Here is a 17,481-nt window from a genome sequence, read left to right as displayed (position 1 = left end):
GATTTCTAGAATTCTTTAAAATGCAAGTGTAAAATAAGATTCTTTTACTAGTTTTAAGAATTCTAGCCAAGCGACTTTTGCTCACTCGATTGGCTAATTTTTTTTTTACTCTAAAGAAGGAAATATGGATTTTAAGTAATGCTATTTTTAGACTAAACTAAATATCTAAAAATTAGGATTTTTTTCTTTCTTAGAAATCATTTTTTGCAGTGTAAAATCAAACCTAGAACTTAAGACTGCGTGCGTGTGTTTGTGTGTGTGTGTGGGTGTGTGTGTGTGTGTGTGTGTGTGTGTGTGTGTGTGTGTGTGTGTGTGTGTGTGTGTGTGTGTGTGTGTGTCCTTATCACTCTCAATCACACACTTCAGCATCAGTAGCTGCCTTGGTGGACACACACATAAAGACTCTACTGTATTGTCCAGTTCATGTCGTTGTCCCACTATCACCAGCATCTGCTGTTAAACCAGAAAACCAGGTGAAGTGGCTGAGTGGATAAAAATGGACTACTACCCTCTTCCTTATATTTTTCCAGTCCATAATATACAATCATCCCACAGATGCTGCAAGAATTTTCTTTTCCATTCCTCACTCATTTAGGCATTTATTTTGAGAAGCACATTGAAGCTGCAGCCACCTAAGCACTCCATCTTCTTCAGCTTTCTGGCACGGCTACTGTTCTTTTTCTTGTGACCTTATTGCTCCAACCATCCTGCCACCATTACCTGCTAATGTACTTCCTTAGTTGTGGACACCACTATTCCATCATCCCTTTGCCATCTAGCTGGCCTCAGCCCAGCAACACAGTAATTCCATTTTTACCACATTTCCCTTCATAAGCGGAATTCTCGTCTCTTTAAAAGACAATTTGCCCTCCCTCTGCTGCGCTAACGTTGCTTTTGCTCAGCAGATCTCATCAATTAAATTTATGTCTCCACTTTCATCCTTTCTTTGAACCGATGAAGCGCTCCTTTTTTAATGGGAAGAAGCGTTTTTTCTGAGCTCTGATTTAGTAAGAACTTAATTTTCTCACTAATCTTTTCCTAACTAGACGTTCGAAGGCACGATGCAGCTTGGAAGCTGTTGGATTGAAGAGGTATCTAGAAGGAGCATGTGTGTGCCAGGGAGAGGCTAGGAGAGTGGACAGGTTTACCTTCAGTGTGGATAGCAGACACGTAGCTCCAGTTGTATCTTTTGACAATGTCCACCATAGCCCGCGCCTGCTGGGCGTCTGAAGGCACCACCCGCATAAAATATTTGTAAAGACTCTGAAATAATGGAAAATTATTAACAAGCTGTTATTAGGGTTCAGCTATCAAAACTCATTTTGTCTGCATTTGTCCAGTTTTAAACATCTGTAAACGGACCAGTGAGCTCACCTTATCACTGAGGTCCATACTGGTGGCGGAGTAGGCGATCTGTGGTATGTTGAAGAGCTGTAGCAGATTCTGGACCTGGATGGCCACTGAGCTTGACCCCGGTCCAATTAAACCCACTATAGGTTTCTTTCCTCGCATTGGAGTAGCAGATGGATCTGCACACTTCATCGTCGCTCCTCCGCCTCCTCCTCCTCCTCCTCCTCCCCAAGAACTCAACCCACCCCACTCCTCAGCTTCATCAGATGAGACCAGAGAATCCCGAATGAACTCGATGCTCTGCTCCAGAGCTACAGCTGAGTGCCAACAGGAGTCGCGGATCTCGCAGCCCAGGGTGATGTTGGGAAGGATTTGCTGGTCGGCGTTGATCCGGTCCAACGTGTGCATCATGGCCTCCACCCTCTGGATGCCATACTGCTCTCGTACAGCACCACATTTACGCTCATGCACCTGAGCACACATAGAGGATGAAAATAAATCAAGTCAAAATGAATTTACGTTCATATAATGGTAAATCTTGTCATCATACGTTATAGCATCAATTGTTTATGTTGCCTGATGCATATTTCAGCAGGTTAAATGACTAGAGATTTACAGTTACTCTTTGAACTAATTACTTTGCTAATTTTGATTTTACTTTCACATGACTGCTTTGTTGAAAGAGGGTTTATTTTTTTTTCTTCCTATTATTCATAAGGAGATGAAAAAGGTTTAAGTGTCAGTGGGTGACCACTGGTTTCTGAGGAAACTAATGGAGCTTAAATGTTCTTAGACTCACACAAAGGTACTCATTATACAAATTAAATATATGCCTTTGGTAAGCAGAGCAACATTATGACCCTCGGAATAATAGTTCCTCAATTTGGCCAAAAATTATACCCAGTGAGTTTTTTCTGAAGATAATTTCACACTTTTTATTTCTTTAATTTTGTGGTTTTTCATTAGGATTCTGTCCAATCCAGAAATAATTACAGTAAGATAACAAAAAGATGAATTTCTATAATTTCCCAGAGTAAAAACCACGCTGAAGAGAGACACAAAACCAATAGATCACCTTGTCAGCTGGAGGCTGGTGATGGACGGAGAACAATGCTCCAATGATGATGTCACCAGGCATGTGTGCTACAACTCTGCGTTCACTGGACTGAGTAGAATCGGCTCGATCAGACCTCACCCAGATGGACAAAACTAGCAGCAGCAGAAGCATCATCTTGGTCCGATGATGTGAAAAAGATAAACTAGGTCTTGGGTTTGCTGTGCAGAGCTGTCACAGGGTGCTACTTGCTCCAGAGACCCTTCCCCCACCCATGACAAGAGCTTGTCACGGTGGAGAATTTGTAAAGTCAACAAACAACAAAAGGTTTTAGTATAATCCTCCTCAACTTGCTTCTTTTTCCTTCAGATGTCAAGGAGGGACGGATGAGACAGGTGCAGAAATGCAACCTGGGAAATTCAAAAGAAAATCTGGGCAAAGTCTTGTTGGGTGAAACCACTCCAGGACATTCCTGTTACATGACTGATTTGGTTTCCAGAGTAAAGGGTGAAGGACAGACATGTTCACATCAACCTGTGAGCAGAAAAAAAACTGATTAGTATATAAAGATTTTAGGACTTCCGTTTGACACACACAAAAACCACATAGGACTCATCTAACAGCATTATTTTGTTACAATGAGTCCGTAGAAAGCTCCTTTCTTGTTGGACCAACTCCAGCAAGCGAAACTCATACCTTGGCTCTTTTTTCAGGGGAGGGCTTGGGTGGACATGCTCTAACTTTGTCACTGATACACTCAATTCAATTCAAGTTTATTTATGTTGCGCCAAATCACGACAAGCGTAGTCTCAAGGCACTTCACATAGTAAACATTCCAGTACAGGTCAGTTCATTAAGCCAATCAGAAAAAAAGTTACATATATAGGGAACCCAGCAAATTGCATCAAGTCACTGACTAGTGTCAGTGACTTTACAGCAATCCTCCTACTAAGCAAGCATGCAGCGACAGTGGAGAGGAAAACTCCCTTTTAACAGGAAGAAACCTCCAGAGGATCCTGGCTCAGTATAAGCAGCCATCCACCACGACTCACCGGGGATCGAGAAGACAGAGCACACACACACACACACACACACACACACACACACACACACACACACACACACACACACACACACACACACACACACACACACACACACACACACACACACACACACACACACACACACCAAGTAGTGTTTCGATGGTTATGACCATGATTCATTTGGTTCAATTAACTTTGTTTACATAGTAAGAAAGCAGAGAAGATGGTACAGCAACACACTTATGTTTCCACTTATGGTTCCACTGAAGCCACGCCGCATGGCCGTCAATCAAAAAAGTGTCATGGTCTGTGTCTCCGTCTCACCTCATGTGTCTCCTTTTGTCCTCATTTGTCTCTAGGTGCTCCTTTTGTGTCTTCTAGTGCCCTCATGTGTCATGTCTGCGTCTTCCTCATGTGTCTCCTGGTGTTCCCCATTTGCCCTCTAGGTTTCCCTCCTCAGACTTCCCTCTCCCAGGTCCTGTGCTCTCTTGGCCCCCTCTTAGCCACGCCCCTGTAGTTTCTTTCTGTAGTGTTTTCCTTTAGTGTCAGCTTCCCCTTAGAATATTAATCATGGTTCATGCCTTCTGGTCTTTTGTTTTTCTCTTAGGCCATTTTCCTTTGTTACAGCCTTCATTATTTGTGTTTTTTCCCACCAGTGTTTTCTTCCTCCTCCCTGAGTTGGTAATTGTGTTCACCTGGTCCCTCTCCCCACACACCTGCAATTCATCTCCCTCTCATCTTCCCAGTCTATATGAGCCCTGTCTTGTCTCTGTGTGGTTGTCGGTCCATTGTATTGTTGTCAGCGTTTGTTCGTGCTCTGTCTGAGCTTTTCATATCTAGGTCTTTGTGCTCTTAGTGAGCTTCTTGTCTCTAGGTTTTTTGGTGCTCTAAGAGAGCTTTGGGTGTCCTGTGCTCCAGGACTTTTGGACTTTGGCTCGCTGTCTTGGATTTATTTTTGTTCTTTATCCTGCAAATAAAATGATTTTTTACTTTGAACCAACTTCTGCCTCTTGTCGTCTGGGTAATTTGCATATTTGGGTCCTAAACATCCCCACAAAGTGACAAAAAGGCTCCGAACTTCCCCTTACATCTTTTTTTATACCCTATACTAGGCCCCACCCACTTAGTGATCTGGTCTCCTGTTATTGGATCAGTTTTCTTTAGCCCTTTTTAGAAGACACACCATGCCAGAAAATCTGCATAATACTGCCGCCACGGTGTGTCTTATGAATGCGCCGTGGCAGCATGATGAAGCAGGGATTTTGTGGCATTCGTGCCACCACGCCTGGTAGTAATATTGCCGCAACGCTGGACTTGTGAATGCATATTACACCTTGGCGCAACAGAGAGTGGTGTCATGATCATGTGGGGAGTTACTGACGAGCACTGGCTGGCTATATTATTTCAAATGAAACTAAACACAGGCAATAAGTTTTACTTTGTAAACAGAATCAGCTGAGATGATTCACTGGAGTGATGCAAAGCTCCAGGAGCTTTTCTCTGTTAGAGCTGAAGCTCAGATTACCAGAGACTGCACAAAGACGGTGGAGGACAGACACCTTTAGGAGCAGCTTGTTAAAAATCGTAACAAGCTTCGATCACAATAAAAAGCAAGATAAATGGGAGTCCGCAGAAGTGCACAGACCACCCTCATACCCCTTTATACCGCCATCGCTTTGTCTTTTTAAAAAGGACACGATTGCCTCACATTGTTTTCTAAAACAGGCTAATGTGTCTAATTGGCTGTACCCAATCCCATCCTATGTGAGAAGATAGGAATTGCTTTGAATGTATGTGCCTAATGTGATGCGCGAAAACAAAACTATTTCAAAATAACACAAAAATGAAAAGTTGGTCCTCATGGTCTAATAGAAAGCTGAGTCAACATCCTCATCATTTAATACAGCTCAATAAAATATGTGTGTACTCACAACCTTGGTCTGCGATAAAATATGTAGTTTGACAAACAAGCCACACGTAAAACTGATTTAACGTCTCATTTTGAGGATAACAACGGAGAAAATCATTAGCCAACTTTGCATTTGCTGGAATGTATCCAGCAAATAGAAACAACTTTTCAGATGTTTGTTTCGGTCACCATATCTTTTTCTCACATTATGTGCTGATGGTCAGAATATTTTTTAAAAGGCTTTCAACATTTCAGTAAAAGTTTTAAAAGGCACAGAACGTGCTCACACTGATATTTTCTGTCTCTGCTGAACAATCAAAAATGTGAAAGCTTTAAAATGATGCTGCCACCAAGTACTCTTTTAATCGTAAATAACTTTTACAACACTGTTAGCAATGTTACATTTCACCACCGTAACCATTAAAACCAGTAACAGATTCATCTCTATTGAAAAATGGTTACCAATAAACAATCAACTTTTGATTTTGGATGGCTGCTTTTGCTTTTGTTCTTTGACACTGAAAGCAGATACCCAGCGAATGCAAAAATGTCTCTTTTTCTTATTTATTTCAGGTGATATGAGTCTAAATAGGGTTTGGTCAATTAGATCACAAATTTTCACAAATAAACTCTTCATTTTCCAAACATGTCTACATTCAGTTATGAACAAGTTAAAAATTAGAAGGCAGAAAAAAACGTGTGAAGGACTAAAATATTTAGCATTTTCTGGCATTTGGTGCTGGTAACAGCAACAAGCAGAAGCTGGTTAATTTGCTAGGGAGGAGAAGGCTGAGAGCATGTCTGTCTGCAGAGCTTTGTGAAGTCGTATCAACTCAGTGAGACAATGACAACACTGCTGGTATCCTTGCTGCTACAAAAAAAGTATCTAAATCAATACAAATTTCTAGCATCGGTTGTATCTGAGTGTTCTTGACGACCACAGTTGAGATGAGTATATTTGGGGTAAAGAGAAGGGCAGAGCAGCACAATCTTTATCGTTGACACATGAGCAAAGGGCTAGGGGATGCCTGAGCAGCCATTTATTTCTTGAAGCCTATGCGATGACTACAGTACTGGCTCTGGACCAGCATTCCATACATCTTACATCTGAATGTTTCTCAAACAATGGCCAAGCTTTCCAGGCTTGTCCTTTTTCTCCTGGGTACAGCTCTATTATTGTGAATGAGCCAAGTCAACAATGTGTCCATTTCACAAACAAATATCGCTCCTTAAGGCTGCGGTGAAAAACTGTTGGTCTTCTGACAAGTTTCATGCAACATGCCTGAAATATCCACTTTGTTTTGATTAGATTTCACAGTGTGGCTCACCAAAATAAGAGCATTATTTGATGCCCCCAAACACACACTGTAGGGTTGGGCATCGAGCATCGATTGGAACCGGTTCCAACTGTTCATTTTTCCCAGAATCGCTCAATGTTTTTTATTTCGATACCTAATTTCGACTCCTAGTATGCCAACGGAAGAGGAATCCGCGGCCGATCTCCGTGAAAAATAAACTTGATCTGCAAGTTGTGATCAACGCTTTTCAGAGCTGATCACACCAGCTGTCTGAGTATAAACAAACGTGTCTGCCGAACTTTTACTCCGTCATGTAAACTTTAACTCCTGCAGCGTAGAGGAAACTTGTTAAAGACGTCAACACGGTGGATTTAATAGAAGCTTTAAAGAACAAACTCTGGACGGCGTGACTTTGTCTCACTGCAGAAATAAAAACACACACGGAGCGTCAGCAGTCAGACACGTGAGGGCCAGAAAGCTGAACAATAACCTGTAGAAATTAAAGTCATCATGCGAGAAGCTTATCTATGGTGGACCACACCAGCTTCTGCCACAATAAATAATAATAGTAATAATAATAATAATAATAATAACAAATCACACACAAAGTTGTGAACAATTTAATTTCCTTTCTGAACAATTTCTGTAGCGTTTTAATGTTTATAATCTGTTAGATTGTTACTGACAGCAGCTGCATTTAGGTTTCACTTTCTGTTCTGACTGAATGCTGCTGCAGCATGGAGGTGTAGTTCTCAGTCATCCTGGACATGATCATCCTGAGAGTTTTAGCTGAAAACAGCTGGACGTTCCTGGATATGTTGGAGACATTTAGCCTCTCATCCCAGAGGCTTCTTCCAGACTTTCGTTGTGGTCAGAAACAAACACAATGGTTGTGCTGCAAGTCTTTTTTCTCCAAAACATGTTTTTGTCTAAATGATGGTGATGTTATTGTTCATAGAATTAAAATTAATGTTGAAGTTAAGATTATTTCATCAAGTAGGACCTGTGGTTAGCTAGCTCATGTAAAACATGTCATGTCTTCAAAGAATCTGAATCAGGAATCGATAGGAACCGGAATCGAAACAAGGAATTGGAATCGGAATCGTTCAAAATCAAAAGATGCCCAAACACATACTGGAGGCTCTGTGCTAGAAGGCACGCTTAACTGATAATAATGACTGATATTTGTCTTGTCGAAAACTTTTACAATTGAAGTAAATACCTTCAGCAACATAAACTTTGATTACCAAAGAAGATTTTTTTTCTCATTATCCAAACCCATAAATATCCAGAGTTCACATTTTAACTAGACTGTAGTCGTAGATTTACATCAGCATGTAGCCGAGTTGATAATGAAAACACCAGAATTTCTCATGTAATAGCAATATTAAGAATGTAAGAACACATCAATGTGCTGACATATTGCATATTTTGTGTTATGATAATGAATCAACTTTTAAAAGCTGAATATCGATTTGCAAACATTTAATGTACTTCTTTTGTGTGGTGTAATTCAAACTCTGACTGCTAGGTGGCAGCAGTTCTTTCTGCCGTCATTCTGATGGAACAAGGAGATCTCATGACAACACTGGCTGGGTCCTGGAAGTGTCCGACTGGAGCTTCGCCAATCAAATCAGTTTTAAAAAACGCTAATATAATTAGGCTCGCACAATTTTCTTCCCTGTATTGTGATAAATATTGTTTCGCCAGATTATTGTCAATACACACACCTGATCAATAAACACTCAAAAATTGCCTACATCAATGCTGATACAAATAGTTTGGCAAAAACTGTGCATTCAAGGTAATTTTGGATTATTTTGGTTTTAGCTAAGAAAGTGATCTGTAATACTGGAATACAAATAATGGGGTGCAAAGGAAATTCCTGGTAAAAACAAAGATACACATTATGTGCAAGCCACCACCTGTGGATGATTGTGATGACTCTAGAAATGAAAAGAACTAAAGTCCCATGTTTAGCAGTCAGTTACCAATATAATCCCTAAACAAAAACTATAAATATAATAGGGCTGGGCAATGAATATAAAATCTATCGTTATCCAAATTTCTGACTCTAATCAAGATAATTTTTCCCATGTCAATAAATTTGATAATAAAAAATGAAAAGACGCGTGTAGGTTGGCAACATTCATGTCCCTTTAAGAAGCTGTACCACCTTGAGTCACGTAAAAATGTGACTCAACGTAATACATGTGACAGCCTAGGGGTGGGCGATATAAACGATATAAGGTAGAAACGATATAAAATTGGGTAATGATACATTTTTGGCTCTACCGCGATATCACGATAACACATGATGTCACTAAGATGTGCACCCACGCCGACATTGGAACAACAGATAGGCAGTGACTGCAAGCATGTAGTGGGAGGAGGAGCGTTCTACACTTTTTGGACGTCTTTTTTTTTTTTTTTTTTTAGTTTAGTTTATTTCAAACAAAGAAAACATACATTTTTTTTAAATACCACAAACAGAAAAAATACATATCATCCCTTCTTCTGTGTTTGAAAAGGAGTAGGCTGAAGTGGAAACTTATATGTCCCTACCCCTTTATACAAGTAATTTTTACTTGTTTACTAAATCTAACACAAAACCTACATTAAAACAAACAAAATGGTACAAGTCACCAAAAACCACCAAATTATATGGAAAAAAACAACAAAAGAAAAAATAACATCTTTTTACAATTGATACAATTTACTTAGAATAAAGGACACCCACATAAATCATCTATTTTCCACTATATACTTGTTCAGAATATGTTTTTTATAATTAATTTTAAACACATTTATAGTTGTACTTACTTTGATTTCTTCTTCTAAATTGTTCCATAATTTAACCCCTATTATTGTGATACACATCTGTTTTAATGTTGTTCTAAACTTATGTATCTTTAAGTTTAGTGTTCCTCTCAGGTTATATCCTCTTTCTCTCTCTGTGAACAGTTTCTTTATTTTATCAGGCATTAATTTATTTCTTACTTTATACATTATTTGTGCTGTTTTGTATTTAACCAAGTCCTGGAACTTCATTGTCCGCGTTTTAATAAAAAGTTCATTTGTGTGACGTCTTTATTCTGCTGCAATATATTTTCCACATGAGGATTTTTTAAAGCATGTCATTTTGACATACATAAACAAAGGAAAAAATATATCGCAGTATATATCGTAATCGCACATGCTTCAGATTATATCGCAATATAGATTTGAGGCCATATCGCCCAGCCCTATGATAGCCCCATCTAGTGGACAACTTTTTTTCTGCGCATACCTAACCTGTAGTTATTGTCCACTTATCGTTATCAAGGTGAAATCCTCAATATATTGTGATATTGATTTTAGGCCATATCTCTCAGCCCTAAAATATAACCTAGCACCATAGAGCAATTCTTACAATTAATCAAATATTATTGCTACAAATACTTCATTTCATCTTAGTCGAGTAATCTACTCCATGAAACATGGCAGCAAACCTGCACTGCTTCAGACTGTAGAGGAGGTAAGTCTCTGCTTATGCAAAACAGGAACGAGGGTGTGAAAGAAATGTTGTGAAATACAGAAAGTGAAAATGCAAAGAGAGGTGGATGGAGGCAGTAAATGAAAAGGCAGATGGTGAGAAGGTGAAGACCAACAGGAGGAAGGAAACACCGGTAAAGCAATAAAGAACGTAATGTATGCTGAAAGAGGCAGAGACAGAATGAGATCGAAGAAACCAGAAGGAATGAGCATTATAAAAAGGCATCAGGAAATGGAGAGTTTCCCTGAATGTAATCAGCAAGAGTGTGTCAGGACAGATAAAGGTCAAATGCAGCTCCAGTGCTGAACAAATCAAACTAAAGTCAGCTCTGTCTCACACAAATATCTGGTTAATCAGTGAAGCAAATGGATGTCAGCCAGTCTCCTATTCTGGTGCAACATATGCACAAGTCTGTGCCGATGCTTAAAAAGGACCGTGGGTCTCACAGCGCATCTCCGTGCTGTTCATGCACAATGTTATCATTTTCATTTTGGGTCCATGTCAGCAGATCAGAGCATACAGACTGGCAGCATGTCACACATGTTCAACCCACACGGCAGCACAGTGAAATATGGAGATTTGATGCTGCTGCCGATATTTTAGGTCCAGGGTAACTATCAGGAATTTCGTTTCCAGATAAATACACAACTAAAATATTAGCTGATAAAATTATTGTCAACTGTACACATTTCTCTAAAGTTTCTGTGTGCAGGCATACCAACATAATCTCATAGAGATCCTAGGTTGGACTGCCCTCACCTCTCATACTGTGTTATAGATCTGGCTGGTACACTTTCATCTGATGAAAGGCGATTGGACAAATTTATCGACCACCGGCGACAGGCCAACCGTTTTTTAAGAGCAATATTTTGGGACATTACAAATTTCTACATAAAATCAGACCCTTTTTTGCAACTATTTCTATGTATATATTTATATTACACATAAATAGAAAGCTAGGATTCCTGTGCTTTCAATGATATATGCCAATGAAGGATATAACCATAACTCTTGATATAGTAAACACTTCTGTCAAACTACTCAGAAACACAAATCCATCCATCCATGGCAGCCACAACTGTGCACGTACTGATAAGCTCTGAGCAAATGGATGAGGACATCCTGATATTTCTGATGCTGAAATGTCTGATTTCCTGGAAAAATGATCTGCTTGACAGATATCTTCATATTAAATGTAAGTAAAGCAACAGGAGGGTGCTGCCTACCTCCCCACGGGCATCACCGATATTAAAAATGAAGAGCTCATTTGCAAAAACAGATTAAAATGTATTTTAGATCAACGTTAATTCAATATAAAAAAATACATTATTTGAACATCTAAAAAATGTACTTTGAAAAAGAACTTTAAAAAAATTGCATGATGATCATTTTCCATCACTTTCTACATAAAACATCTCCAGTTAAATTTAAACTTTCCTGAAATCATTGTTCTCTATCATGTGTGTTAATAATTACACAAGTCTACAAGAGTTTGTGTAACCATGATTCTTATTAAAAACATTGTTTTAAAGACTGTTCAGCCAGCCACAGCAGAAAGGTCATCTGTGTGAAAACACACACAGAGCACTTTGATAATGAACACTCCAAACTCACTTCACACTGCTGGAAGCGAGCCAACGCTAATGTATAAAAAAACAAATCTAGAGTTATTTGATTCTTCCTCTTTGTGTACCTGCTCCAGATCCCACACACACATTCCTTCTCATCAAGATAGTCTCACTCCATAAGTCTCTCCCTCAAAGACCAAGTCACTGTTTCATTTGCACCATTTTCTGTGTCGGTTGCATACCGAGTGGCTTTATCACACTCCCCCTCTATTTCGCTTTCTGGTTGTGAAGGCTTAACGGTAGCAAATGAACAACCGATTCCCCAAACAAACATTACCTGTGTGCCATCAACCTTTGATATCTTTGGTGCTATTATAACTACACACAAGTGTGCTATAAACCCCTACCAAACTGTGTACACAGACACAAAAGCTTCACCTGCAAAACAGAAAACCTTGCTTTTCTCTGCTTACAGTGAATTTAATTAGTGCTGACACGATGTTCTTTGTTTTGAGATTGTACTTCATTTGCAGGAAACATAAAGGCTTCTTTAGCAAATATGCAGTTAAATGTATCTGTTTTTGTGGCACAAATATTATATTTTTTATTCTAATTAATACAAATGATTCACAGGACATTGACTGGAGAGGTGAAAGCGTACTGTTATTTGAATTCATATAATTCACTTTTAAGAGTCTGGGTTTAAAACCTCCCCTGTGTACATTTCTGTCTGGTAAAAGGAAATATGGCATCCAGAAACAATCATAAATCAGTGCGCGGCCTGCAGTTACCCACATGCTCAAGCTCAGAAGCATATTTACAACAGAACAAGCAAACCTGTTGACCACCATTCACAAATGGACATGCATCCACCCACGCAAATTTTAAAAAGGTCTATTCTTTATCACAATGGCAAAGTGAGCACCCCAGAGAACCAGTAGGAATTTGTTGTTGCTGCAAAACAAAACACTGGAACATGGATGTTTTGTTGAAACAGAGGGGGGAAAGCACATTTTATGGACTTTTTATCTTAATAATTCTCAAATAAATCATAAGAAAATGAAAAAGGTCACCTGCTTGTTTTGCTGGTGGTTCCTGAGTATCAGATCTTCAGCTAGATTCATTTTCATTATCCCTGACCGATGCTGTGCTGTAGATTCATCCCATGCAGCGCCAACATCAGACATTGATGCAGCCATGAACATTCTGGGGGTTTGTTTGAATGTGTTCTCCTAGAGGAGGCATTGACAGCTACAGGTACATTTCATTTGTGACACAAATAACAAACTAGATGAATGATTTGAACCAGTGCACTCAGGGGATAAACCCTGTGTCCAAATGAGCAGAGATGTGCATTACCCCCTAATGCAAAGATCCACCGAAGCTATGTGGATTACTTTCCCAAACAAGCCCTGACCTCACATTCTGGTTAACACCAAGCTCCCCTGATGTTGCCTCAGCACCCTAATTGTATCTTCTCCCACAACCTCTCCTTATCACGCCTTGGATCGGTTTGGCATCCATTTTAAGTTTAATTAAGCGACTGATGTGACATCTCGCGCGCCTCTAATTAATCACTGACTGGAGGAACGGCGTCTGGTCAAACTACCTCTCTCCAAGGAGAAATCCTGGCGCAGCGCTGCAACCGCGCCGACCGCAACACAGCAAACAAGGCTTCAGCATTTCTGCACAGAACCAAACAGACGCGACGTTTCTGTCTTTTACGCGTGAACTGTGCAAAACATGACAGAGACACCGTGTGAAATGAACATGGCTCCAGCATGCGCGGTTCTAACCCCCCTCATGACTGCATGCATTACTGCAACGGGATGCTTCCCTTCTTTAACTGGTTGGGTGCTTTCTTTTTAAATCCACCCCACATATGTTACCGCAACTGTGCGTATTTAGGGGCACAGAAGAAAAGTGCGACAAAAAGAGCCCAATGAGAATACATAGTGTGGATACGCACCAGCTTAGAGGGAATAAATTACCTAAATCCTAAAGCTTACCTTATGGAGACCTACATGTCTGTCTGAAATCAGCTGCACGGTCCTGCCTGGTGATGCGCGCCTCTGCTTCAGAGGGGAGAAGCGGGCCAATGTCAAACAGCCCAAAGCAGCTGAACCTGTTCGCTATGAGCTTCCACCGTTTTCCAGTCACGCACACCTGAGCCTCTCTCCAAACACCTCTCCTCTCCTTCATCCCTCCACTCTGCTCCTCCTCCTCCTCCTCCTCCTCCTCTCAGCAGCTCATCTCCTGCACATCCCCCTCCTCACCCCCACCCCTACCCCAACGCACACACGCGCACGCGGGAGACCCCTACTCACTAATCTGTATAAAACGTTCGACCACCATTCCCTTTGCAGTCTCTTAAACTATTGGTTAGTTATTCTCTGTTAAAAACTTTTGCAAATTTAGTTCCTATTTAGGTAAAAGCAACATAGAAGCAAATATTTTTTCTGTCTAATTTCATTAAATATTTCAAATATCTCAAATCTCAATCCTGCATGAATGACATCACTTTTCTCATTGTTGTGTATTGGGCTTTCAGCTGCAGACATCTCCAATACGTCTCCTATCATAAATAAACATCTGCAATAGAGGCTTTGATATGGGAATATTTTCAGTATTGTTAGGTATAGTCTTTTTAATTTTTCAAGTTTAGGTTATGAAGTCGTTCGTAAATGGAATCAAAAACTTTGGTACTTTGTCGCTCATCTACATCATAGTTATTTATGTTTGAAATTGCTTTTAAACTTGCAATGTCTCTAATGATGTTTGTTCATTTAAATGATGCACTGGATATTCTAAATTATATTAGGGTTAGGGTTAAGGGTTACAGTTAGAAGATTAATGTTACATAATATAACAAACTGACATATAACATATAGATACAGATACAAACCAGAACTTTTTTTCTTAGCAAAAATTCTGCTTCAAACATCCATAATATTCACTCTAAATAGAAAGAAATAGAAAAACTCAACTCTCATATGAGAAAGATGATGTCATAAGTAGGACTAAAGATGTAGGTAAAATTTTTAGTAAGAAATGTTTTTTTATTTGATGCGTTTGTTTTTACCAAGGAATTTAATGATTTGAAGATATGTCTCACTATTAAATTATCATTTTGCCTGCCATACTGTCCATGTTCTCTCCTCTTTAAAATTTTTATTTCCTCAACTCATTCTTCTTTATTTCCCTGCATTAGAAAAGTTCTTATTAATATGTAATATTGACAAAGAAATCCTTGTGCGTGCCTTTTAGTCTCACCAAGTATCTCCATCTCTTTACTGATCAAACAGACACCAGAGATGACACAGGGCTGGGCTAATGATGCAGTGGAGGAGATCAATAACATCTGAAGTTTCATGGCAGTCACACAAGAGTAAAAGAGCCATTAACCTGTACAGCTTTGCTTGGCGTTCACCTATAGGAGCCACAGGGATTAAATCATTAAAGATAAAAAATCAATACAAATCTAATGAATACATCCCACTCCCCTCTCCAGCATGACGGAGGCACCGTCTGCTGCTGCTGCCAGCAACAAAGAGCTTTTTTTAGGCTATGCAAGGAATAAATAGACCTGTGGATATTCATTGTGATTTAAACTTTAAAATAGTTTCAAACTTTGCACTCCTCCATTTTCTGTCGTATCATCCAGAAATGGTTATTGTAGCCTGTTGTGATGATCTTTCTCTCTATAATGAAGTGTTACTTGAGCCATTTTTGAGCTGTGTCTAAAAAGTGCAAAAATGATTTTTAAAACATCTCTGAGTGCTGTGAAAGATGGCAGCTTAATGCAAAACACAAGATTCAGCATGACTATCATCTCTCAGATGGTTCTGCTTTCTTTTGTAGTGTTGCTCCAAAGCCAGGCAGGTCTGGAGAGTCACTAAAGAAAGCAGGCAGTTTTTGAGAGGCAGATGCAATTTTGGGGGGATTTGGTTAAAAAGAAACACAAGAGGGTTTATTTTTTTAACCTTTTCCGGTCACACCACTATAATATTACCTGTGAACGAAGAAGTTGGAGCCACATACCTTTGCTTGCAGGGGTGAATTCTCCCGGAGAAACACAGCATCCCTCGCGCGTACATCACCGCATCATGCTCTCTGTGGTTAATCTACTTTTTCACTATGGCAACAAATGAACCACTCTCCTCTCGCTTTCTGTCTCTATCTCTTCCTCTCCGCTCCAATGGAGGGGCTCCGTTCATGTCACAAGCCTCCCAGTCTCTCCCTGTGTGTGGTCTGTGTCTGCGCCTCCATACCTCCAAGATACCATCTGGAGATAGATGCTAGTAGAGTGAAACATGCGGAGCGATCCATGGAGAGATGGAGATGGGTCTATGGGATGGGAGAGGCTTTAGAGCTTGGCTATGACAAGGCTTGGATTAATTTCTCTGCCAAATGCATTTGGGATTAGTAGACCATTAAAAGAGCATAGACATGTACGTGCACACACACACACACACACACACACACACACACACACACACAAAGCTGCACACGTTCACATTCAATTCAATTCAAAGATACTTTATTAATCCCAGAGGGAAATTAGAGTTTCAGCACACACAATTCTGAGATCAGACATGCATACATAGGCATAGACACATGACAAGAATTGGTGACTGTGGTCATTCGCAACCCGAGTCGCGCTACCTTAATAGAGATCAGAGGGTTTACGTGAGGATTGGGTCAGGTGGAGGGAAAAAAGGCACTTCAGAGTTACCCTCCACAGGGAGGGCAGCTTTGCTATGCAAAAAACACTTCAGACAGAAATGCAACAGACTTCAGACATTACACAACATAAGTGACCACTAGGTGGGGAGGTAGGATTGGGGACTCTCCACACATCAGTGCATGCAGCCACGATAAGCAGCACTCGTCACCTCTGTTTGGACAGGGGGAGGAGGTTGTTGGGTTTTAGAGAGCACAGTGACTCCTGGAACGATTCAACGGCCTTTGGTCGCAGTCCCGCCCAGGTTTAGCCTGGCAAGCCAGACTAAATAAATGTATTATTTAGTCTGGCCACGCTCCATTGACGGCTCTCGGTTGTGGGGCGGGTTCTACCGTTGTCTTTCAAATGATCTCCGCATTCCACTGGACAATGAATGTGACATACTCTTGTTTCACTCTGTTGCATCATCCCACCCACCAGGCATATAGAGTGCCCTGATTGGCCCACAAAGTGGATAAAGCTCTGTGATTTGTTCACTAAGCACATAGAGCACTATGATTGGCCCACCATTATGGACCAATCACAGCTCTTTATGTGTTTGAAACCCCTCTAGAGAGCTGTGATTGGCTAGCCAGAGTCCTGGTAGGAGCTGCAGAGGTTCCAATGGAGCATGCCTAGACCAAACTTTGCAAAGCAAGAATTTGGTCTAGTTCACTTGGCTAGCCCAGGCTGGGATAGGTAGACAGAGTTGCCATGGCGACGACAGCATTCCACATTTCTTCTTAGGGGGGAGTATTCGCTTCAGCCTCACAGACTCAAGGGCACCAGATTCAGATAAGAAATTGTTTTGGGGCCAGACAGAGATAATTTCCTCTCTGTCTTAAAGTTCTGTTGGTCCTCAACCTCTCTTAATCCAATAATGGCGTAAATTAATCAATCCCAATCCGTGCTGATTCATCAACTCGCTCCTTGATGGAATCCACCTTCTGTGCCAGAGTCTGAATCTCAACCAAAGTTCCAAGCTTACGACTCATCTA

General features: G+C 40.4%; 1 protein-coding gene across 2 annotated transcripts in view; it reads right to left on the bottom strand.

Annotated features, from left to right (window-relative positions):
* grm5b (glutamate receptor, metabotropic 5b) overlaps positions 1 to 16,165 on the bottom strand; it is a 94,605-nt gene extending 78,440 nt beyond the window's left edge. Inside the window, exons 1-4 of one of the 2 annotated variants that reach the window (XM_070543506.1) lie at positions 15,802 to 16,165; positions 2,426 to 2,938; positions 1,375 to 1,821; positions 1,149 to 1,263 (exon numbers count right to left, since the gene is read on the bottom strand). In XM_070543506.1, coding sequence (XP_070399607.1) covers positions 1,149 to 1,263; positions 1,375 to 1,821; positions 2,426 to 2,581 — 718 coding nt within the window. In that variant the 5' untranslated portion in view covers positions 2,582 to 2,938; positions 15,802 to 16,165. Of the gene's footprint in view, positions 1 to 1,148; positions 1,264 to 1,374; positions 1,822 to 2,425; positions 2,939 to 13,769; positions 13,981 to 15,801 lie in introns of those variants that run through there. The other variant, XM_054742749.2, reaches the window with a different exon arrangement.
* Positions 16,166 to 17,481: the final 1,316 nt, after the last annotated feature.

Source organism: Nothobranchius furzeri, chromosome 13 (genome assembly GCF_043380555.1).
Source record: "Nothobranchius furzeri strain GRZ-AD chromosome 13, NfurGRZ-RIMD1, whole genome shotgun sequence".
Classification (NCBI taxonomy): Eukaryota; Metazoa; Chordata; class Actinopteri; order Cyprinodontiformes; family Nothobranchiidae; genus Nothobranchius; species Nothobranchius furzeri.
The sequence above is the reverse complement of the archived record's forward strand: the minus strand, read 5'-3'. Positions and strand labels throughout refer to the sequence as shown.